The sequence below is a fragment of the Macrosteles quadrilineatus genome, unplaced genomic scaffold (assembly GCF_028750875.1).
Source record: "Macrosteles quadrilineatus isolate MER2022 unplaced genomic scaffold, UCM_ALF_1.0 Scaffold_2__2_contigs__length_208266976, whole genome shotgun sequence".
Lineage (NCBI taxonomy): Eukaryota > Metazoa > Arthropoda > Insecta > Hemiptera > Cicadellidae > Macrosteles > Macrosteles quadrilineatus.
This window is the reverse complement of record NW_026542595.1, coordinates 150,326,191-150,352,271: the sequence shown is the minus strand read 5'-3', so window position 1 is coordinate 150,352,271 and position 26,081 is coordinate 150,326,191. Positions and strand designations below refer to the sequence as shown.

Here is a 26,081-nt window from a genome sequence, read left to right as displayed (position 1 = left end):
GTTGAACTGGTATACCTGAGTTTGCAGGCAAGAGTACACGTTTAAATATTCTTAGAATTAAGTGTTCTAGTTGTTAAATTGATATTAAATGCTGCACTAAAACACTAGAGTTTACAAGATAATGTTTAAAAAATAATGTTGACAGCAAAAGATTTAGTAATTTTACTATTAACTCCGGTGTGAACGTGAGTTAAAAAGTGCCATAAACATCATACACATTCTTGGGGAAAAAGAACATTTCTGTTGTGAACCCTGAAAACCGTTATCTATGGTTAAACATATTTGGAAAACCACTAACCTAGCGTTTTTGTTATTGTAGTCTAAGCCTGTTTAAAATCCATGTTGTCAACTCCAGCGTAAAACGTGGCTTTAGTGTTTATTTATGAAAAGTAAAATAAACATGTCAACCATACGTTGAAGGTTGAACAACGGAAATTATAGCTCACGTATGTTGCTAGATGCTACAGCCATAACCAACGACCACGACCAACGACCAAACCATCACCATCTAACAACGACCAACGATCACGTAAGGTCTTAGTGGACGTTTAGCCAAACTAACTACACAAGCTACATACAGTATGCTAATTATAATAAAATACAATACAGTATACTCCTCATATAATCATATACAAAGCTTTCTATATAATACAAAATGTCCGACTACAACAGTAGGCCTTAAGTCTGTTTTGCGGTTCTAGTTCACATTTTGTTTCCAGTTAATTTAGAAAACTACTACAGTATTGTCTTCTCACTTCTCGTACTGTAATCAAAGGGAAAATCGTTAGTTCTCCTCTAAAATTAAAAGTTGATAGGCACAACACTCGATTTAAATCAGCGAACTTGGTTGAATAACTGATCCAAAGAACCATTAAAATTTATATTTTTTCTTTCAGTTTTCCATACTACAACTTCAATCATTAACGGGGTTTGAAAAAGTTGTCTTTTTTTATCGCTTCGGTTAAGTTTTGAGTCGGTGTGAGAACGACAGAAGTTATTGATAAAATTGTCATTAGTACACACTGGCTGTGGATCAGTACACACTGGCTGTGGATCAGTACACACTGGCTGTGGATCAGTACACACAGTACACAATGGCTGTGGATCAGCACAACTACGTCCATTTCCATATTAAAAATAGCTCCGTTATAATACGATTAATGTAAACACTGATGCTAACAAATAATTTACAATTAAACGTTTTTATAGTGGGCAAAAAGATAATGTTTCCGCCCAGGATCGAACTGGGGACCTTCTGCGTGTTAGGCAGACGTGATAACCGCTACACCACGGAAACCGCTTGTTCAATTATAGGTAACAATACGTACATGGGCTCTGAGAAGAGAAACTAGGATATACCCTAGTGGAAGAATCACTAAGCAATCATTAAAAAAAAATTTAGTGATACGTAGTGAGATTTGGGACGAGTAAAAATCACTAGAAATCAATCACTAAAATCAATAGCGCAACTTAGTGATACCATTAGAAATTTTTAATGATATCACTAAACATGTTAATGGTATGTACTGATATCACTAGGCAATTTTAATGATATCACTAAAAATTTTAATGGTGTGTACTGATATCACTAGACAATTTTAATGATATCACTAGACAATTTTACTGATATCACTAGGCAATTTTAATGATATCACTAAACATTTTAATGGTGTGTACTGATATCACTAGACAATTTTAATGATATCACTAAACCTTTAAATGATGTGTACTGGTATAACTTGTTATTTTTGATGATATTTAGTGATTTAACTAAATACTTTTAATGATACTTAGTTATAACACTTTGTGTTTTGTTATACAGCTAAACAAGTTTACTGACTTTTGGTGATGACACTTCATGTTTCTAACGAAATCACTAGAAACCCCTATTGAAATTTAGTTAGCTAGATAAATTCTAAAAGGTGGAAAACAAAATAGACATAAAAACAAATAATAGTTTATTATTTTTAAAATTTACATTGAGCTAACTATAAAATTTTAACTTCAGTTCACTTAAACATAACAATAAGACAATGACTAACTTTCAATAAATTAACACACATTTCAAGACATTAGTGGATTTTGAAACTTGCAACATATACGGCACTTCAGCTGCTTCAGATCCCTTAAAAAGGAAATGCAAATTAAAGTTTATTATTTTTAAATTGTGCATTGAGCAAATAAATCCTTAGACAATCATTGCTTCTTTAAAAAACCACATATTCCTAAAGTTCCTAAAGGTCTAAGATAATATTATAGAGAATACCAACATTGGAATCACAAATAATATTTTATACTTACATAGATACCCTAGTTAAACTAAACAGAATATTCATAGTTTACTATTTTAAAATTGTACACTATTCAATTAGTTTTACAATTTAAACTTTAGGACTCTTTTATACTATAGTAGTACATTTAAACAAAACAGCACAAAATGGTTTCAAATGGTAAAAATACTAACTTTTAACCCAAGCTGGATTTGAGAGCTTGAAATATAATTTTTAAATCATGTCAGTAATTAAGAGACGTAAAAAGAGCAAGACCTCATACCTAAACCTAAACTTGTAATTTCAAATGAGTGGTTAATTAACAAAACTGAAATTAATTTTTTTTTAAACTAGCAATGAAAAACAAAAATGCAATATTTTTACATCTTACAACAAGCCATGAATTAAATATTAACTCATCAACAACAATGCAAAAGAAATGTTATAACCTATATATCCAAAGAGAAACATGTTACGAGGGTTGTGTTTTAAGTTAGGGATTTTTTTGTGTATAGCTTCATAGTTCATCACAACAAGGCACCTTGCCGCTTAAGCCTGATTTACATTGGTCGAGTAAAAGAGCGATTAGACAGGCGAGTCAGTACTCTACCGTCAACTTGACCAGTGAAGACAATTTCACGAGTCGATTGACAAGCGAGACGAGTGCCAGACCCAGCTGGCGGACAAGTCGAGTAGTTTTGGCCAGGAGACAGCCACTCGACCAATTTCGAGCACTTGCCCTTCCCCCACCACTCTCAGTCTGCTGTCTCAAGTCGCATTTTAGCAATCTTATACATGTTTTTGTTATTTTAAAGTTGATTTAAAAAATATTTTAAAATTAAGTGGACAGAAGAGGAAACATTAAAGACAAAGTTTGTTGAGTTGTATCGAGATGCAAATTTTTTGTTAAATCTCAAAAGCACTTCTTAGAAAAACAAAGAAATGCCACAAACAGCAATTGACAACCTTGTAAAAGATATGGGAAGTAATGGTTTGGTGCAAGTACAAGAAGCGAAACAAAGAATTAAAAACACAAGGTCATCATTGAATTAAGAACAACTAATGATGATTTTAAAATCTGCCCAATTCCCTATTCATTTTTTTCTTTCACCAATGCATCAACTTCCTTTACCAACAAATTGTACACCCTTTTCAAGCATTTTTGAAATGTAACACCTATATTACGGAGCATTTACATATAATTTACACTTTACTTGTAATCATCAAAACTTAAGTCGTCAACTCAGCCGAATTAACTTTACTAATGTAAACCCACTTTTCTAAAACATGACAAGTAAGAATAGCCAAGCCATTTCGGCCGAGCTTACTCGACCAATGTAAACCAATGTCTTCCCTCCCTCTGGATCCGCCATTGTGAAGCAAGAGGTTTGACAATGAAACTGCGGTTTCAAAACTGGCCACCATCAGTTCTGCGTTTATAAATGAGCCTAGACGCAAGTTTTTTTTTTTTTGGCGCAAGCAACAGAAAATATTTTCTGACTCTATAGAATCCTCCTCACTCTTGGTTCCCTCCCTCATGACTCATCACTGCCACTGCTTACATATGTCACTACTTGATCCGCCTTAAATCTTTATTTGTAATTAATTATCAATGTCATTTTTTTCATTACTCACCAATGTCAGTTCTCTTTGCTCGAGTGAGAAACACATTATCAGTTGGTTAGTGAACTAAATTTACTGTCATGTTTTTGTTTATAATTTTATTTTTATTAAACGAGATATTTTATTTTTACATTCACACACTGTTTGTGTGAAATGAGCAAAAAACCAAGTTCAGCAGTGGGTTTATAAAGAGAGTGGATAAAAGCTTTTGGGCAGTGAAAATATGTTAAAAAAAGCCTAAAATAAGTAGCCTATTTAATTTTTTATGAATTAAAAACTGTGCCTGCAGGAACTGTCGGATTAGGCCAACACTTTAACAGACTAAACCAAACCATTTAAAATCTTGTGTACAGAGAGTGATGTAACTCTAAAAATGAACTTTGACGATGTCATTAACGAGTGTGCCAAAAAAAAACCAGTCAAGTTAAGTGTTGAGTGTTTAGCATTATAAATGTTTGTAGGCTTGGCCTAGTTACATCTTAAATTTAAAAAAATATTACTTGAACAGTTCTATTTTTCAACTTAATCGATTTGACTTGAAACGTACTACTGTATTGGAAATATAAATATGAATGAAGCCTAAGTAAATATGAATGAGGCCTAAGTAATTGATAAACCTATTGTATTTAATTCATGATTTATGTTTTATTTTACTTGAGGTAAATTTTATTAACATTTAAAAGTAAACAAAATAAAACGATGAGAGTGCAAATCGTAAAATGCCTACTGAACAGTTAACTTACCAAAAACTTAATTGTTTAACTTAATTGAATGAAGCCCAAGTAAATATGAATGAGGCCTAAGTAATTGATAAACCTATTGTATTTAATTCATGATTTATGTTTTATTTTACTTGAGGTAAATTTTATTAACATTTAAAAGTAAACAAAATAAAACGATGAGAGTGCAAATCGTAAAATGCCTACTGAACAGTTAACTTACCAAAAACTTAATTGTTTAACCCAAACTAGAATTTCTTTGTAAATTTCTAAAAAATGCTAGAGTTATAGTATACTTATATGTTGTCCGAAAAGTGTTATGCCTGACACGGGGGCTAAATCTAGTGTGCGAGAAAAATCGATAAAAATCAAATGTTTCATCTCAAAAGTGCTAAGGAACTATATATCAGGCCTCAATCGTATGAGGACTGAAAAGAAACCATCGCTGTTTCGAAACAACAACCGAGTCAACCGATATGCCCATTATTTATACTCACACGATCAAAAGTCACACCGGCACGATATATATCATCGCATAGCATATTCGGATGAAACACAAACAACGATATATCGTTCCCTAGTACTCTTCGGGAAAAAGATGGACAATGATATATCCCGCATAGCACTGAAAGAGTTAATCAGGCCCGTTTTTGACCCTCTAAGCATCCTAGGCACAACTAATAGACTTAGCGCCCATTTGCAATATATATTACAGGGTGTCCACCGACCAGGAAATCCAGGAATGATGTGTGACTTTTTTTAACCGAGAATTATGCGTTAATTTTGTAGTTATAGCTGGAATTTTCAATTTTCCCTGATTTCACATGCAAATACAATCACCAATTTGTTTTATTTTTCAATTCTTGGCGCCCCCCAAAAAAGCCATTTACCTCGCGCCCTAGGCAAGTGCCTACCGTGCCTATCCGGTTAATCGGCAATCGGCCCTGAGTTAAGTTATTAATGGCTAGCCATATAACAAGTCACAAGCAAGGTAAGCTGCTTGTAAACTTAACCTAATTTACTCCCAATATGTTGCTTAGCCTAAAGCTTTTCAAGATCAAATATAGGTTTCTCCACAGAACAACAGTAAAATAAATTAGCATTTGTGATAACTTAGTTTGTATTTTACTTACGGTACTTGCTTTTTATCTAACTTCTCTCGCAAGGCCTATAGGCTAGTTCCCTCGTCAGCATCAACGGCAAACTTGGTGTTTGTGCACCTTGTTCTTGTTTTGTCTATCTTCTCCTCCATCTCTTCTTCTGTGTCTAGAAAAATAATCACCTTATTTGGGGTACATATTTTGATATTTAACAGCCATTAATGGCGGGAGATGCTGGTTCATACCTACCTATAGACCAATCACCTTGCCTGCAGATGTTTTAAATGTCTAAGTACAATAAGTTCAATATCAGGTAAGTTAACTAAAGTAAAATAAGTTACTCAGAAGCAATTTATGTCCCTGAGATAGGCTAGGTCTAGGCATGTCAAATTTTTATGATTAAAAAGCCAGTCAAAACAAAACTTTATGACTTCCTTAGAAAAACTACCTTTCAAATCAATTAAATCATTGTCTGCTTGGTAGGCCTGCTTATACAATAGCCGAATAACAGAAAAATCTATATCTTAAAAGGCAAAAACTTAGGAAATACACATTCAATCTTAGCATTGATGGTTACAGGCTAACTTAGTTGTTCCTCTGGCCGGAGCTATCCTCAGGCTTAGCCTCTATTGTGAGTCAAATTGTATAACTCACCGTAACCTAGGCTTTAGTGATGTGATGAGTCGAGTTGACTCCAGTCAACTCATCCATAACTTAACTCGAGCTCAAGAGTTTATGCCTAACTTACTGCCAGCCAGAACAATGCGGAGCGAGTAGACCAAAGACACAAACTTGTACCGAGAAAGCCAAAACTGCACCAACTCGGAACGTAATGCGTTGACTCAACTCGTTAACTCCCAAAACTTAACTTAAACGCTATTGGCTCAAAGTGAGTCAAAAACGAACTTGTACAGAGAAAACCGAACCTGCCCGAACCTAAAACTAATGTAACGAGTTGACTCAACTCGTCGACTTCCAAAACCTTAACGCTTAAACAAACTTGTACGGAAAAAAACGAACCTACACGAACTTGGAATGTAACAAGTTTACTCACAAAACTTAAACACTATTGGCTCAAAGGGGAATGCAGTAAGAAACGAACTTATGCTGAGAAAGCCGAACCTATATGAACTCGTAGCGTAGTTAATGAGTTGACTCGCAAAACTTAAACGATAAGCTATTGGCTAAATGCGATTCGAGCCGACTCGCCAAACTGTATTACTAAACTTATAATAACTGATAATTGTTACGCTGCGAGTTGGCCCGAACTGGCTACACTTCAGTTTACGTCTTACATTTACTCACATATTGCAGTAAATGTAGAACGTTAACTAACTTAAAATGCAACACCCGAACTCACCTGTGTTGGCTGAGGTTTCACAATGGCACCAAGTTGATTGCGTCTGACTCAATTCAAAACTCTAAGTAATGTAGTTGACATAGTCATGAGTCCTTATAGAAAACATAACGAAAACACCTGTTTCAAGAAACTTCAACATTCAAACTGATACTTAAATGAGCCAGATGACATGGATCTAGCAGCCGTCAGACATTTAAACTCCTAAAGTTGAATTTACTTCTTATATGAAGTTTAAACGTAGGCCTATTTGACCAGCAATATTTTTGATATTGGTGAGAAAAATTAAGAATCGCGGTATTTGGGTGAGTCACGGTACCTACCTAACTTATTTGACAAATTAACTTACCTTCGTCATGAGTCGATTTGAGTCGAGTCAAGAAATACCTACGCGAGTCGTCACTTCGGACACTACTAGGCCTAGCCTAGAGGCCTACTTAAAAGCCTAGGCTAGGCCTATTTTACCTAGCAAAAGGTGTATGCTGATTAGGCCTTGTGTCATTTAGGCCCACTCCACTTCTATCCTAGGCTAGTAACTTATACTAAAGTTAAAACAATTGGCTAACAAAATTAAGTAGCCTATGCTAACTTATTTGAGAATGAGTAGCCTACATCTAGCCTATTTGAGAGTAAGGCACCTGTTAAAGTGTGATCCAAACTAAAGCGATTCTCGCCTAACTTAAGGTCTGGATAATAATTAATCATAGGCCTAGCCTGAAGATATTTAACTTACCTGCAAGTACGGAAGGAGTCCCCCACAAAAAATATGAAGCGTTTCAGAGGAGAACAAGCGAAGCCCTGGCTGTAAAATGGAGAAAACCATACTCCCAAATTATCGGATGGTTGAGAATCCAAAGCCAGCTTTCCATCATTCGAGCAGTTTCGCTTAGGCTACGGGGAACTAGACGTAAAATTCAAAGCATTCAATTTGAAGATGGTGCCGCAATTCCCCCATTGTTTTATTGAGCTTACATTTTATTTTTTATACATCCCAAGTAGCTAGTATTTTAAAATTAAAATCTTTTCTATGTAATTTTGTAAATATACTATTGCTTATTATGTATAGTAGGAATGGTGCAAACTATCGCTTTCGTTTCGTAGTCCGTAATGGCGGAAGAGGAAGGGAACGCACTACGCAGGGGTAGGACAGACAACAGAACTAGAATCCAAACCGAACCCATAGAGAAATTAAATTATCTATGTCACAGAAATATAATTAATTATACATTTTTTATTGACTTTTATAGTCATTTTGCACTGCGTGTATATTTTGCATAGCGTGTATGTTTTGCATAGCGTGTTTTTGTATGCACTAAATAAAAATATAGGCTACATGTTGAAATTATAGTTGCAATTACCCATCGATCTCTATTATTACTACACCACATTATTTTAACATGTATATAGTCTACTTTAATAGTATGATTAGTATGATCTTAAGAGTTGTAAGACAAAATTTATGTTTTAATTAGTAATTATTACTCTACGTATTTGACTTTTTTGACTATTATGTTTAATGCCTGAATGTTTTATGTACTTTATTATCTCTCACTTGTGTTTTTGCAACATGTAATCCACTTTTTGACGTGTCCATATGCATGACATGCATAATTTTAACATGTTTAAATTAGATATAAACGTATTGTGTATTACCAAATTTGTGTTGTTTTTAGAGCGTAAAAAAACATGCTGAGCAAAATGTACATGCAGTGCAAAATGACTATAAAAAGTCAATAAATAATGTATAATTAATTATATTTCCGTGACTTAGATAATTTAATTCCTCTATGGGTTTGTATTCTAGTTCTGTTGTCTTTCCGGTTCCTGCGTTCCCCTCCTCTTTCTTCATTACGGATGACGAAAGCACTATAGTTTGCGCAAATCGTAAATTGATATTTTTAGGGAACTATACTAATATGGACTTGCAGTTGAAGAATAACCACTTTTCAAATTACAGTATTAAAATAAAACCACTTCCCAGTACACCTACCAAAATATGTTTTAATAGACTACTATTGTTCCTCTATGCACTGTAACAGTCCTCTTTGCAACTCAGCTGTGATCCATTCAATCATCATTCATTCATTAGTAATGTTTACATTAGTTTCATTTGTCGTCTGTGGCTCTTATTGTGTTGTTTATTGAGTAGGCCTATTTGTCAGGTTTTTGTTTTGTAGTAAAAGTTAGTATGTTGATATGAAATTATAGATTGCCAAATCGTTGATAGGTCAAATGATAGTCCTGATTAAGTCTGTAGACTCAGAGCTTTTCCATTTAGACCTTGATACTTTTGACAACTGAAAGTTCAGATACTTCAGATGTAGGTTCATTTGACACTCGAAGAATTAATAAATGACAATCATGACAATGAAAGTAATTTCAGTGGGTTTAGGCCTACTGAATAATCTTATCAACGTGATAATTCCAACTCCACCTTGCCTAACAGCAGTAGGACCATATTTTGAGGTTATGCTAATGGTTTTAATATTTTGTATGTGGCATAATTTAACGTCAGTTGCTAAATCAGATCTGATGAAACTATTAAATCAAATAATAGGGTTTGCTATTTTGCCTGTTTAAGTTTTTTAAATTTAATTTAATTTTGAAAGTGGAGGACTGAAAAGGTTGATAGAAGTGGGTCGACCGGATCCAACTTTCCATACAGATAGCTTGTGGGGCTCGTAAACTGTCTCGTTGGTGCTTGGGACAGCGTGCACATCAATGTGCTGTTTGCCTGTCACCTAGAACGGGACCATGGTTAGGGTGGATCTACTTGTCACTTGGAAATCCAAGTGAGCGTTCACAGCTGGCTCACTACCCAAACGCCGATAGTGAGAGACGTATGGATTTTGCTGTGACAGGTATCAAGTGAAAGAGGCATCAACGACACCGTCAAGTGATCTAACCAAAGCAATGTTCTGCCTTTCTTCGCCGTCGATGTAAAAGACGGGACCGATTTACAAAAAGAAAGCCCTGTCGAGAAAACAACGATCAGAATAGAAGGTTTCATCAAGAGGACTTAGATCAAGGACGGTGTATGCCCCTTGTCCGCAAAACCACTTCTTCCAACACTTTTCCTCCTCAAAAAGCCTAGCCCCACAGTAGGTACACTTGAAGATTTCACTGTCCCAAAGACTAATTTTTTTAGACTAAAAGCTGGAATATTGTTCAACAACTCTCCCTCGCAAGACCCCATAGGTGTTGAGAAATATGCCGAGCAAGTGTAGCTGGCAAGTGACGAAGGTGAGACAGCAAAGGATTATGTAACTGGAAAATCTGCACCCTTTGTCGAGAGGTGTCAGGATTTCCTTGGCTATATCGACCAACAGTTCCCCTGTTGACCTCAGGGTGTGTTTGGCTGTAACGCTTAAAAGCCGCCCGTTGACCTCAGGGTACGTTTGGCTGTAACGCCCAACAGCTGCCCTCTTGACCTCAGGGTGCGTTTGGCAAAACGCCCAACAGCCGCCCTGTTGACCTCAGGGTGTGTTTGGTTATAACGCCCAACAGCCGCTCTATTTACCTCAGGGTGGTCTTTGGAGTATTGTTTTTTGCTATCCCTGATTTGATTTGAGTGTGCGTCCCCCTATAATTCCTTTTAGCCGCCTGCACTTGCTCTTCCCGTGTAGTTTCCAAAACTTTCGGGCGTCCACGTTTGGCTTCGTTAGGTCTTCCGGGACATTTTTTGGGGGTTGAAACTGTCTGGGAGGGGGAGATAGGTTGTGGACATCCGCACGTTCGAGCGGCCGGACAGTGAAGTCAATTGAAGTTTTACAATTAAACACTTAAATTGTTGGCTAAGCGCACACAGTTGATTTTTTTGTTTAGGCGCACACGTGGCGATTTTTATGTTTAGGCGCACACGTGGTGATTTTTATGTTTAGGCGCACACGTGGCGATTTTTAGTCAAGAAATGATTTTTTTTGAGTGCATTGTTAAGGTATCCTAAAATGGACTTTGTTGAATTAACCTATGTTTGTGCTCTTCTAATTAGATCAAAGAAAAAAAGAAGTTTTTGTAAATATTGGGTTCATCGGATAGCAAGTTAGAGACTTTAAAATGGGCTGTTTTATAAACTGCACACTGTTTACGAGATGACATTAAAAAATTTTTAATTGCTATAGAATTTCTGTTGAAAGTTTTGATAAACTGTTACTATAAGTTGGACAACGGATTTTTGGACAATTTCTTTCTAAAAAATACCTGTTAATAATATATGGTAATCCAGCTTTGATTGAATAGGGGTAAACTTGGAAACAAAACTTACAAAAATTTGACTAAGCATGTTTTAATGGTTGTAAAGATCTTATAGTTATTGAAATACTGTACAATGAAAGATCGGCGACTGGCCGATTTTTTAGTCGACCGTGTGCGCGGACAGGTAACAACCTGTACGTTACAGATTCCCAGCCGACAATCCCCTCGCCTACAAATCTGCAGCAAAATGCAGATTTTAAAATCGGCGTAGTATCTCACTTGGGTTCATTAATCACTTTTCGTTAATCTTGAATCACAATCTTTCAATATTGCATTATAATGTCAGCATGTCAACCCTTTAAAAATGGTTGTACCGCGAATAAATAAATAAAACTACTCAACAGGTTAGGATTCCAAAAATATTATAATTCAATAAAGTTTTATTTAAAGTTCACCTCATATAACTTAAATAACATTCCCAATTTTTCTACTTTCTTTGACAAAGCATCAAAAGGGGTTTTTAAGCTCAGATCAATGTACCTTGTAACACTAATATACATTCAAATTTAAATATAAGGAAATAAATTATTTTATTACATCATATTGAGTTTGCTTGGCTATACCCAACAGTCAGTTTTGAATCTTTCACATTTAACGAACAATTGTAGTGATTTTAAGTTTATATCACTAAATTCTCTAATGACTTCTAGTGACTGGCTTGATGATTATAGTGATGTCAGTAGAAACCTAATGATTAACAATTTAATCCTAGTTATTTCTAATGACTATACTGATCTTTAGTGATATCATTAAAAACAAATCTAGTTACATCACTAGGTTTGTTTGGTTAGATGATGTTATTAAATGATGTCTAATGATATCATTAAAAATCAATAGGATTTTTAGTGATATCACTTAATTTTTTAATGATTGCTTAGTGATACTTCCACTAGGGTAGGCACTACGAAACTAACCTACCTAGTTATTCTACGGTCATGTCCAATGATAACTTTTGGACACTGGACAAATTTTGCAAACTTCCGTCCGCTGCTAATAAGAAACCCTAAATTGTTTTAATAATCCAGTTAATCTACAAACACTGATAGTTAACTGTACTACCTCTAAGTTTTATTTGAATCTCCAATCCAACCAACTGTGTTTGTGTCTGAAATAAGAATGTGATCCTGTTTCCAAACTCCTTAATATGATTGAAAAATATTTCACAGAATCGCTAAATATTATTTTAATTTATCGCCATCACCATTAAATTTACTGTTTACCAAATTTAAAAAAAATGCACTAGCAGCGAGCAGCTATAATATTAAAATGTAATGCATTGAGAAATAATCATATAAGTAAATTAAATAAAAATATGTTATTCCTTGGTGAACATAATAACACACTAAAACTTTATTCCTTTAGGACCCATTACTCCGCAGCGTTAAAATAAATGTAATATCAGAGAAATAATCAAATTTATGATTTTTCATTAAGTAATACCATTGACTATATATACCTACAGTAGGTATATATAGTCAATGGTAATACAGTATCTTTACCTTAACTGATTCAAACGATCAATAGCTCAAATTAAAGCCTATAACTGATCTTCTTAAGTCTAAACAATACTGGAGCTATTGATTTTTAATCATAGAAAAACTTATGAAAAATAATTTTTATGTTGGTTGTTCACTATGCGTTTGCTTGAAACTCGACCGATTTGAATAACTAATAACTTAAATGAAAGCCGGAATTTCACTGAAGGTTCTTAGACCAAAATATATAGGATTTAGGATTATATAATTATAACTGGTGAAATATATCTTAAATTTAAGTAAGAATTAAAAAATGAATCAAATTATGTTTTTTGGTTGAGTAATAGTAGGTAAGTACATGCCAATGCTTGATGTGAAATATTTGCATGCATACTTTCAATTTGAGACCTCAATCATGAAAATTGGTCTGGTAGCAGAGCTAAACGAACTCGGAAAAGAGAAATCAAATTTAACTCCCATAAGAAATACATGGGGAGCAAAATTTGTTTACGTATAAGCTAGCCAAGTAGGATTATAGATAAATACATGCCGATGCTTGATGCCAAATCTGTGTGTGCATACTTTAAATTTGAAGCCTTTTTAAGTTATTGGAAATTATGACTGTTATTCGTTTTGAAATAAACTTAGCTGTAATACTTTGCAATTGATCGAATTCGAGCAACGGAGCAACATGTGCACTAGTCTTATATTAAACCGTGAGATGGGTTTTTTTATGTCAAGATTCTGAATCAACCATTTGCACCTGACATATTGTTATGATTCTTGTGTAAAAAAAAAATATAATTTTGAATCTAGTGTTATTATATTTTTTTTAAGTCTATAGCAGCAGGCGCTATTATTTTATATGTTTTGTTTCAATATAATTTGGTCTACTCTAACTAACAACTTGTTTATTTTAATTATTGCATAATATAACTCCTTCGGCCAGATGCCAGATACAATTCTAAACAATTTTTCAGTTGTATGTGAATTTAAGTTAAAAGAATGCCTAAAATAAAATAAACAGCATATCTCTCCTTTGCAAAGCTAAATGCAAGGTGTTAAATCCTGTTCTAATGTTGATATAAAATTATATGTCGGCGTCGGAAATTTAATTTAAACATGTTCAATAACTATAATTGATATTTTCGTTTACATCTTTTAGTCTCTTAAAATTATTTTTATGTTGACAGCATTTAATTAATTAAAAGTTCCTATTGAGCGTTTAATGGTATATTTATTGCTTCATACTAGTTGCTAAAGATTGCCACATACTATTTTGCAAAACACTATTTTGCTGAGCAGTTCAGTTGGTAAGCTAAAATGAATGGGAATCAAAGACTGGGAATCTGAATCAGGATAACAATGGCCTCTTTACCCCACTCTTTCCTCAATGCATGAAAGTTTTGCTTAATATTCCCTAAAAAAATAAATAAATAAAATTAGAACTAATGGACAAAGTTCTTAGAAGCTGAGAACAACTAAATGCAAACCAGTTTATTTTTTGTATCACCAAGCTTTTCTCCGTAAATCTTGATTTTGCTGAACCATACTAAAGTACGAGGCATGTTTTTAAGTACAGTTTTTAAATTTCTTCTTTCCAGCGCTGTGATTGGCATTTTTGAAATTTGTGCTGTAGATGTGCATCTATTGGCAAGCCCATGCTGGAAATTTGGCAACAATCTGCCGTGTTTACATCTGGTTTCGAGCATTAAAAAATGGTGCCGGTAATTGAGATGCCACTGACTGTGAAGTGCGCGCTGTAATTAGATTTTTGACCCTAAAAAAATTAGGGTCAGATTAGGGCCTAATTAGACCCTAAAAAAACAATTTTTTTTTTGTTTACTCAGACACATATTACATGTAAATAATTTGAAATAGGTTAAGAACTTTATTAGTTGTTAAGATTAGTCGTACTTTTTAAATATTTATTAGGTAGCCTACTATAAATTTGCTGAAACACTGATACACGTTAATTGTCCCTTATTTTACTAGAGCATATTGAGTTTACAATATTTTTGTTATATTAGGTAAACATATAATAACTACATTGAAAGTACAAGTTTCTAAAAACCTAATGTCAATACAGTCAAGAAAAAAACTTAAAAATCTTTGCTCTTCAAAATAATAAATGTTCTCCTTTTTGTTAACGCCAAGACTTAGGAACTAACCACATGTAAAACATTTTCAAATTGAACGTACAGTCAATGGAAATGTTTTAGCCACACACTCACTAGTAGTCCAATAAAAATTTATTTGAAAACTAGAGAATACTTATTTAAAACATTACACCTGGCACTAAAACTAGCGAGTACTTTCTAAAAACACTTTGAGCTGTATTAAAGTTTCATAAATTGCTTAATTATTACCTGCCAATGAAAATTAAAAAATAAAAACATACTTAAATATGAAAATTAAATTTAAGTTACCTTTCTCTAAAAGAAAACTACTATGTTTAAAACACACTTTCAAGAGTATCAGTTCTAGGTCCTTAAGCTACAAGTTAATACTAACAATGTGCCATTTCACATTTACACAAAAACTAATTTTTATTAGCATGTCAACTTATAACTTAGTAATATTTCATATCATGTGAATCTATTTAAAATGAGTATAAAACACACATAAGTGTAACACACTGCTCACCCTTGCAGCTTGCTTGATATCAGCAATAACTTAGCTGATTATTATAACATGAGACATCTGGATCAGGGTTAAGTGTTCATAAAGATCATTTCGTACCTTGTCATAAATCTTATTCTTTCTTGGGCAAATCTAACTGTACCGCCTCAACGTCCACACTGATTGTTCCGTCTGCTTTGATTATGGGGTTCAAATCCGCCATAAGGAAAACAACAGGGTTTACTTCCAAGGGTATGTCTTCCTTGAATGTTGTCGATGGTATCAAGCTTTTGTAAAATAGTTGTTCCTGACTGAAAAACTTGACTTTGTAGTAAAACTCTTGTTTGGCTTTCTTGCACTGAACGTGTTTCAGAGTGTGGCAGAATTTGTTCCCATCCTTCCACACGTAGTATAAAAACAGCTCTCCTTCTACTTCCTGGTAGTAGCAGCACGCTTTCCAATTAGCTTTGATGTCATTGAACAGTAGAGTGACAGGCTGGTTGAATCCTCTGGGCTCTAAGACGTAATTCTCGTGTTCGCCTTTTACATGTTCTCTCCAATCATTGATAGTGCCAGTCCATTGGCACGTCTTGTCCTCTCCCACCAAACACTTGATTGGTCTGAACTCGCAGTACTGGCTGTGATTATCAAGGAGACTAACAGCACCACACCCTTTGTCTGTGTATGGACAGTTTTTAGGCAAAAAGGTCAAAAGCTCTTCGAGAATCCTACTGATGGTAGCAATAAATGGTCCTCGGCAGATAGAACATTCTTCCAGAGGTTCCCTGCATTTCCCACAGGTGATATGACCATTGCTGCATTGCGCCACTGGACCCTTGGCAATGTCCAAGCAGACTGGGCATTGAGCGATCTTCTCAATCCCTTCCAGCATCTGTCCCACGTCTTCATCATCCTGAAAATAAAGAATAAGCTTAGATAAGCTTGAAGTTGGAGTTCATTTGTTTTATTGGTTGGCCATTATCAAAGCATTATATAACTGTGACAGTAGTAAATTTAGTTAGAGTTCTGAACATTAAGGATATTGCAAATATCTCAACAAGTATACTCTGGAGACAGGGAATTTGGTTATTACACAAGCAAAATCTATCAATGAATTACATAGAACTACACAATTAAAGGATTGATTGGAGGTTAATACGAGGGCTATCCAGAAAGTAGATTAAGTTTTTGTCTGTATCCGCAAGGGGCGGGGCTAGCTCGGTCATTTTGGTGTCAGTTCATTACGCAGCTCAGTCGGCATCTAGTAGTGCTAGTGAGAGGTTTCTGCTGTACTCCGTTGAGTTACTGTGACAGTTTAAAATGTCTGTGTTGATTGAATAAGGTTTTTTTTTTAAAGTGCAGTAATAAGGTTTTTGACTGCTAAAAACTGTAAACCGATAGAAATCTATAGGCAATTTTGTTAAGTTTGTGGGAAAAACATTATCACTGAAGGTAAAGTGTGTCAGTGGGTCATAAAATTAAAAAAATGGCCGAACTAATGTTCACGACGAAGAGCAAAGTGGAAGACCCAGCATAGTGACTGCCGAACTTATCGAAAAAGTCAAAGCCGAAGTCCGTAAAACTCACAATAAATTCACAATATTGGAACTCTATATAGGTTTACCACAAATTCAAGTTCACAAAGTACCACATCACAAAGTTTGTTGCACAAGATCATTGCCGAAAACTTATGGTTACCATCAGTTTTGTGCAAGATGGGTACCGAAAATCTTGACAGAGAGTAACAAAAATCAGCAAATGGCTGTAGCACTAACGTTTCTGGATGCTTTATGATAAAGATGGTGACTCACTACTCCATCGCATCGTTACTGGTGACGAAACATAGGTCAAACATATGAACTGCGAGACTAAATTGCATTCAATGTAGTGGGGGCACACAGATTCCCTCCAACCCAAACGATGTCGGCAAGGAAGGTGATGGCGACGTTTTTTGACATGGGGAAGGTGTAACTTTGTGGACTTCCTGGAAAGAGGCACTACAATAAACTCACAAAGGTATTGCCAAACTCTGCAAAACCTTAGAAGAGTGATACAAAACAAGCGCAGGTGAAAGTTAAGCTCAAAGACCCTGTTGATTCACGATAATGCTCGACCCACACGGCAAATGTCAGTCAAGAAGTTCTTGAATCTTTTAAGTGAGGGTTGTTTCCTCATTCGCCATACTGTCCCGACCTGGCACTGAGGGACTTTCACTTATTCCCAGCAATGAAGAAGTGGCTGGCTATGCAGCGTTTTGATGACGACGCACAGCTACAAGCAGTGGCGGACTTACCTACGGCGTCGCCCCTTTGTGTTTTGCAAAAAAGGAAAGTTTTCAACGTAAAAGCGATATTAAATTTCCCATTGTTGGCATGCTTATTAATGCATTATTCAATGCAGGACATAGTACATTACATTAAAGTTGTATTTATAGGTTTTCATATATTTTGTGGTTGATGCAAGAATGAATATGAATAGCATTAATTAATCACTGCGTTCTTGGTTTTAAATTTAGCACTCAAAACACCTAACAATAATTTTACCTATAATAAACTGTGTTGTCACCTCTTTATATGAGTTGTGTATACAATGTAACATTTAACTCAAAATTTAAAGGAATAGAGAGGCACTTTATTTATTTATATTTAGTACTCAAAACATGATTTTACCTGATTAGATTCCACGAATCTATGCAGTTATTTGTTATACTTTGTGCATTAAATTAATAAGAACAAGTATAAACACGGCTTTTGCGATATATTATAATGACTGGCATTGTAATTAATACCGAAATACCGTAATTAATATAAGGGCACTAAACTTATCGTGGCACGGCACGGACCGAATTTTTAAGGGGGGGGGGGGTGCTCGCTCTAGACGGAACGGATGGACAAGACGGGACAACCGCACAATCTCACATCCGCAATTTAGTACAGTCTGCTTGTCTGCTAGCTAAAACAGTTTAATGGAGACTGTGAGATCAGTGGAGAATGGTGGGAGTTCCCTGCCGCCCGCCCGATCGGTCTCAGCTTCCGGTCGGTACGGCCAGTACGGCAGCTCGGAAACGTCCTAGAGTTCTGTCTCTCGGACTTTTTTACAAACGACGGGAGTTGCCGGCCGTCCCACAGTAGTGGGCGCACTCATATTATATTCAATGTTATTTACTTTTTAGAAATGGCCTTGCCGTGCCAAAAGACAAATGATAAACAGGCACTTCACACACACACATACACAACATCTATTCTGCCACCTTTAACTGCCACTAGAAACACAACACACAGTACTGGTAATGACACACTGACAGTGCTCGCTTCTTGCAGTCGTATGTCTGCCTCTGCATGTCGTGACATGAACGTGAGTCATCTTCACCGCTAATCACCATACGCCCGCCGCCGCGCCGCCCCTCCTAAGGCATGTGCCTAGTGTGCTTTATGGTAAGTCCACCACCGGCTACAAGAAGAAGTAACCAAAAGGTTGAAGGCAAAAGTGAATGAATTATACAATGAAGGAATTTCTAAGCTGGTCCGTCGCTACGACAATGCCTTCATTTGAAAAGTAATATATGTATAAGTGTGGCTTTTTTTTCTTAAAAAAATGTCAATTCATACGCTATATGTGTCAAGTTCCTAGAATGTTCAACTAAAACATTTTTATTTTTCAATTTACCTCAATATCAAATGCATTCTTTATCACTTGGACGATGTTTCATTGGAAGAAAGAGTACACATCCTTCAAGGCCCTTTCTCCATTGTTTCATTTATATTCCATAGTTTTCTATTAGTCATGTCAATGTGACTGTTAATGTTTTGTATATCAGTGCTTATCAACTGACTGATAAGCTCTCTCTGTAGGTCATGAGTCCTAAGCTCCTTCCTGTAGTTTTTTATGCTAAGCTTATTTTGACAGACTCTGTGTGGTTAAGTATTTCAGATCACAATGTAACACTATTCTTAACACCTGAGTTATATTTTAGTTGATTTTACTAAAACAGGACCATTGAACTAATTTTGTTCTGCAGTACCATTTAAGTTTAAGGAATTGATTTAAAATTAAATTCACCTTCAAATTTTCTTTGTCTTGGTGTGTCATAGTAAAAAATTACCTTGTTCCTACTTGGTAGACATGCATACAGTGAAGATGAAAAGAATAAAAGTGCCTGATCATAGCTGCACAAACAGTTCCACCTATCTGATGAATTAAATCCATCATTATCTGATGAATTCATGTTTTAGCCCTGAGCTGTGATATAACTAATAGTTATTTGTGTAACTAGTGGTGAAAGTGGCACTTTGCTGCACACGAGAGCAATGTTTACGCACAAGCCGCAGGCGAGTGTGGAATGATCTCGAGTGCAGCAAAGGCCTTTTTCACTCGTGTTACACATTATATTTTTCCTACAGTCACTATAAAGCATTTAAATAATTAGTCTTTCAAACACTATGCAACACGTTTTTAGGTTCAGCTGGCAACACAAATGGTGCCCTAGAGAAAGTAGTACCCGCGGTCCATATTACTCCGCTATTTTTCCTCGGCAAGAAATGTGCTCCGCGTTTTGAGAATATAGTTCCGTATGTTTTTGTAATTTGAAGTGGTTTCCGCGCCTAAAAAAAATGCTTAAAAGGTATTTTCTTGTTTATTAAGATCGTAGGAAGGTTTTAAAAACGTTTAAAAGAAAAGTCCAGAAAGTTCAGAAATACCGAAACTATAAACACGAAATGACAGGTTAAATCGTAGTTATAATAGTCAATCAGCTGCTCATAGTATAATTATCTTTAAGTGTTGCCAACCTATTTCCAACCGTACACGGATTACGTGCATAATGGAACCACGCTGTTTTGTGTTGTTTCGTTGGAATCCTGATGTGCGGCAAAGTATAAACCGTACGGCAAAGTATAAACCGTACGGCAAAGTATAAATATGCAGCAATTAGCAGCTTTCTGTACTATAAACAGTACAAGGAAGCCAACTTTGTCGGGTGACTGTAGGAAAAAATATGTTTTACCTTTCGTCTACAGCTCAATTAGTTGTAACTTGCATTACGGCCGTTTCGGCATTGACATGCCATCATCAGACATCTTCAGCTGAAGCAGCGTCATGACAGTAGAAACACATAACACAAACACATTTAACAATTACAAAAATAAATTATTTAACGGCCTGTTGCACACATACCGGTTGGCATGATCTGAACTGGATGTCGACTTGCATGAACTGTTCATGATGTTCTGATGTCGGCACCCCGGAGTTCAGATTATGTCAAACGTTATTGTGTGTGCGACTGGCCTTTTCATCTATTTTCGCAATTATTGTAAAATGTGTTCATGTTATGTGCTTGTACTGTGATGACGCTGTTTCAGCTGAAGATGTCTGATGATGGCATGTAAGCTGTAATGGCCGTAACCCAAGTTACAACTGATTGAGCTGTAGACGAAAGGTAAAACCTATTTTTAGTCCACCAATCCTAGCCATAGTTAACTTCCACCCTAGCCGTCCACTATGTATGGTGGCCCTCTTACACTCTCAGCTCTGCTTTTCTGGGATGTATCACTAAGGGGTTTCAGGTTTTTCCAGATTTAAGAACTAAAATTATATTAGTCATGGGGGAAATTTTTGCCTGAGGCATTATGATTTATATAGTTTTAGCGAGTTCCACATACAAGCTATTATCCAAAATCTCATGGTAAGACCTAGACTCAGGACCGATTTTGTTTTTTTTTTTTTGAGGTCTCCAGAGGCCAAAAAACCCCTCTGTTCTAAGAATAAGAATAAGAAAAATAAGAATAAAAATAAGAATCCTTTATTGTTATTAGACACAGTTGTGCAATCTAGACATTAATTGTCAAAGAAAGCTATAAACTAAAAAATGTAACAGAGTCATGAACATTTATCACAATTCATAGGCCTGCGTGTCCAGTAGCATGATAACTAGTCAAAATGAACCGATTTTGATTAAATTTGTCACAAACATGTAAACCTACGCTTATTTTAACAAGTTCGCGAGAACCAGCATGATTGAATTATGGGAATAGGGGTTTTCCATTATTTACCTTCAAAACATAAAATTTCATAATTTATTTCCAAACCATTTTGTAGAGGGGTTAAAAAAGAAATGATTTAGTATATTGAAGCATTGTTGTATGCCTTTCAGATTTCAGAAATATAATTATCTTCACTCCTAGACCACTCCTTTTTTTATGGGGAAAAAATGGGTTTTTCCCATTTTTGACCCAAAAAACATAAAATTTTGCAATTTCTTTTGAAACTATTTTGTAGAGCTTAAAAAAACAAATAATTTAGTATATTGAAGCGTTATAATGCGCCTAATGGTTACGGAGAAAATACCAAAAAATTGTAAATTTAAAATTCCCATGTTATTCTTATGGAGAATAAGTAAACTGTTGTAGTTTGCTTGTTTATAAACATATTTTGCCCAAATTTGGAAAATGTTTTTATTTCTTACTAACTATTAACATTTTACATAAAAAACACTTTTACCCTCCCTGTTGCAGCAAACCTAAGTATGTTTTAAACTGATTCTATTTAAATAGGGAATAAATGTGATAATTTTAAGGAGACATTTTAGTGTAGGCCTAAATCCATTCAGGGAAATGGAAATTCGCTTAGTCTGCAGGTTTGCTGCGGCGGGGGTATTTTTCATACAAATTATGACTGAATAAAGCCTACTTTCTTCTTTTATTTTTAAACGTTAAAATTAGAAACATTAGTGAAAACAGCAATTAGTAAAAGAAAATAATTTCACCAGGATTTAAAGAAAAGGGGGTTTACTACAATTTTGTGCTGGAACAGTAGCGGTTCTAAAGGAGCCGAATCTCCCCTATTGCACCCTGGAAAAAGATTTTAGTAGAAAAATCTTTCTGGACTCGGGTTATGATCAAAGTTTTTCGTGTCCACCAGAGACAATGATGGTGATTCTGTTACTGAGGAAGATCAGGATACTGCTTGATCCCAAAATATGACGATTATAAAGTCTCCACCACTGCGAGCGATGATCTTGTTTATATAAAGATTTCTGTAGGCCTACAGTTAAAGGTAGGCCCTAGCTATTAGTGGACTGTGACTATTCAGGTACATTACTACATTAGAGCCTTCAGAAGTGTTACAAACTGAATTTTTAGACATTAAAATACCAAAATTTTTGGGGGATCCGGACCCCCTATCGCCCCCCCCCCCAAAAACGAAATCCTGGCTACGCCACTGACAATAACTACCATCAAACAAAAATTGTAATTACTTCAAATGATTGACATTACAATATTGGTTAAGATAGGCCTGGAGACAGTAATAGCCTATATTGGAAAAAAACTAAAGGCCAGAAAATACAGCTACGATCATATCACACATTGATCATGAGAACCTTTCCCGGGCCGGGCGCAGCCTGTGGGCCATAGTTTTGTAACCCCTAGCCTAACCAGTCAATTGGTTGGTTGATACCTGGGATAGGGGCCATCAGATTGTTTAGGCTAGACCCTTGTAAAACACAGAGTTTGCACTAAGTTGACTACGGTCTTTTTTAAATATTAAAATACACGTAATCAAATGTGACGACAAACTGAAAATGCATTGACGATTTTGATATAAGTTAATCCTGTTTATATGAAACGTGGAATGTGGGTGATGTTAATGAACCTTATAAGTTATCCACTAAAAAATTCCACCGAGTTGTAAAATGTTAAAATTGTAAAATTTATCAATTGTTAACCACTTAGGCTAAATTGGACATTCGTGTAACAAAGCTTTTGTTACTTTTGGAGATTTAATTTGGTACACAGCTGTGTACACATATAAATGTTGTTCCAACAATGTTAATAGAAAACGTGGACAAAGCTATACTGCGATATTTTAAACTCTTCCGGCCAAAACTTGGCTCACACTGACCTGGATGGATCTGAAACGGTGTATGGTATGGTTTTAGACCATGAGCATGCAGGACCCGGGTCGCATGGCTCGAAATCATACTCTTAGCAGCAAATGTCTTAGGCTAATAAGTTTAATATTTTTTGAAGTTTTTTTAAGTTTAAACACCTAAGACTTTGTAAAGAAATGGCCGGCATAACAGGTGTAGGCCTAAGTTAACTTACAACACAATACCTGGTAATCCTCAGATAACATTTCCTTAGGCCTACCATACCCGCCACACTAATAAGGTTAATTTTTACAAAGGGACATGCCCTAAGGAAATAATTAGGCCTAGGCCTAGGCCCTACTAAAACAAAACTTACATCCTTGATCTACTAACTTATTAAATGTATCCTAATAGGCTACTTAGGCCTAGATAGTCCAGGCAAACTAAACAAACTTACATAGGGACCGTTAAAAAAATTGCAAGAAAACGTTTTATGGTTTTATTTTGTAGAGTTGGGTTTGCAGAATGACATACTAAAAGTTGCCAAAAATCGGTGCACGAGAAAACCACTAAAATCACAATTTAAAATGGCGGCTTTTTTCAACATTGGACAAATTAAAAAAACATATTTCACATGCATTTGCTATGCACATTTTTCGAGATATTGACTTGGGACCACCGCCTGTATTTATTGAGTGGTTAGTACTTCATTTTGATAGGGAACATGTTTTTGGCCGCCATCTTGGATCCGCCATATTGGACATAGATAATTTTTTTTCAATGTAATGATAGTGTTGTGACACATCATTACCAACTACATTTTTACACTGATTTCAATGCCGAAATCCGTTTTTAAATATCTTTATTCATTTAGAAGATATATACAAAAGAAAACTCTGCACCATACATTTCTTATGGACGTTTCGTAGTTTGATATTTTTTTAAAATTATTTTTCTTTTATCTCCAGTTCTTATTAACGCTTGTAGTTCGTTCTAGGCTTAAAATATTCAGTAATGTAAGGGCTTTCATTTGAGCTCTTGATCATTAAAATCAGACGAGTTAAAGACCTGCTACGAACCTCAGAACAATATCAAATTTAACTTTTTAGAAATATATTTTTATTAAAATATTTATAACTCGGGTTGTTAATACGTCACCAAGTTCTTTCTTGTCTCAAATTACTCAGTGAATGTTTAGCTTTGATTTTATTAATCACTAAACAAAATCTGACAATTTTAAAATGAGCCATGGACCATAATTTAACATTAAAATGTATTTATTTTGAAATTTGTCTTTAGTTAAGGACATATATCCCAAACCCTAATAACTCCTGGAAAGTAATCCATAGCTAAAATAAAAGTCAATATTTTGGCGAATTATTGAAGACTATAAAGAGTTTTGGGAGTTATTTAGAATTAGGAATATACGTCTTTAACTAAAGACAAATTTCAATATAAATACATTCTAATGTTAAATTATGGTCCATGGCTCATTTTAAAATTGTCAGATTTTGTTTAATGATCAATAATATTAAAGCCAAACATTTACTGAGTAATTTGAGATCAGAAAGAACTCGGTGACGTATTAACAACCCGAGTTATAAATATTTTAATAAAAATATATTTCTAAAAAGTTAAATTTAATATTGTTCTGAGGTTCGTAGCAGGTCTTTAACTCGTCTGATTTTAATGATCAAGAGCTCAAATGAAAGCCCTTACATTACTGAATATTTTAAGCCTAGAACGAACTACAAGCGTTAATAAGAACTGGAGATATAAGAAAAATAATTTTAAAAAAATATCAAACTACGAAACGTCCATAAGAAATGTATGGTGCAGAGTTTTCTTTTGTATATATCTTCTAAATGAATAAAGATATTTAAAAACGGATTTCGGCATTGAAATCAGTGTAAAAATGTAGTTGGTAATGATGTGTCACAACACTATCATTACATTGAAAAAAAAATTATCTATGTCCAATATGGCGGATCCAAGATGGCGGCCAAAAACATGTTCCCTATCAAAATGAAGTACTAACCACTCAATAAATACAGGCGGTGGTCCCAAGTCAATATCTTGAAAAATGTGCATAACAAATACATGTGAAATATGTTTTTTTAATTTGTCCAATGTTGAAAAAAGCCACCATTTTAAATTGTGATTTTGGTGGTTTTCTTGTGCACCGATTTTTGGCAACTTTTAGTATGTCATTCTGCAAACCCAACTCTACAAAATAAAACCATAAAACGTTTTCTTGCAATTTTTTTAAGGTCATATCCTATATTTACCCGACTAAGAGGACCAGATGCCTATTTGATAAGTGAAAATAAGACATTGCTTGTTGTCAACAGGTCTTTTAACCTTTAGGTCCCTAATTTATTGTTGTAGGTAGCACGTAAGTTAACTTGTCTGGAGTAAGTACAACCATTATATGCTTACCATGGCCGAAGTTATTTTCAGATATGAATGTTTTATCTGTAAAAACTACAATTGATAGGCTAGGTCTTTGGTTAAATACGATTCCTCCAATTTAGTTTCTCCTTTCCCACAATGGAGATGTTTCCCAACTCGCATCAACTATCAACAACACAATTGAATACAAAACAAAAATTTACAGAAATACACTCAACACCCAACAATGTCGAATTGAGCAAATCAAAGATAAGATGATTTGATTTTGATTTTGATTCCAATTGGCTGGCGCTGAAAGCCGCTGATAGCAGGCTAGCGGCTAGCAGCAGTTGTTATAGCTCAGTGGTTGTCATCCGGCAAATTGGATTATGGGTTGTCAGCATGT

The 26,081-nt window shown here is 35.1% G+C and overlaps 1 protein-coding gene and 1 non-coding gene across 2 annotated transcripts; both read right to left on the bottom strand.

Annotated features, from left to right (window-relative positions):
* Positions 1-1,224: 1,224 nt before the first annotated feature.
* Positions 1,225-1,297, bottom strand: Trnav-aac (transfer RNA valine (anticodon AAC)). The gene has a single exon. It is a non-coding gene; the product is annotated as a tRNA-Val (tRNA).
* A 13,421-nt stretch (positions 1,298-14,718) lies between these two features.
* Positions 14,719-25,954, bottom strand: LOC128986499 (E3 ubiquitin-protein ligase siah-1-like). Its single transcript, XM_054406900.1, has 2 exons — positions 25,724-25,954; positions 14,719-16,333 (listed from the first exon to the last, which is right to left on the bottom strand). Exons 1-2 carry the CDS (start codon positions 25,724-25,726, stop codon positions 15,554-15,556), a joined length of 783 nt encoding a protein of 260 aa, XP_054262875.1. The 5' UTR covers positions 25,727-25,954; the 3' UTR covers positions 14,719-15,553.
* Positions 25,955-26,081: the final 127 nt, after the last annotated feature.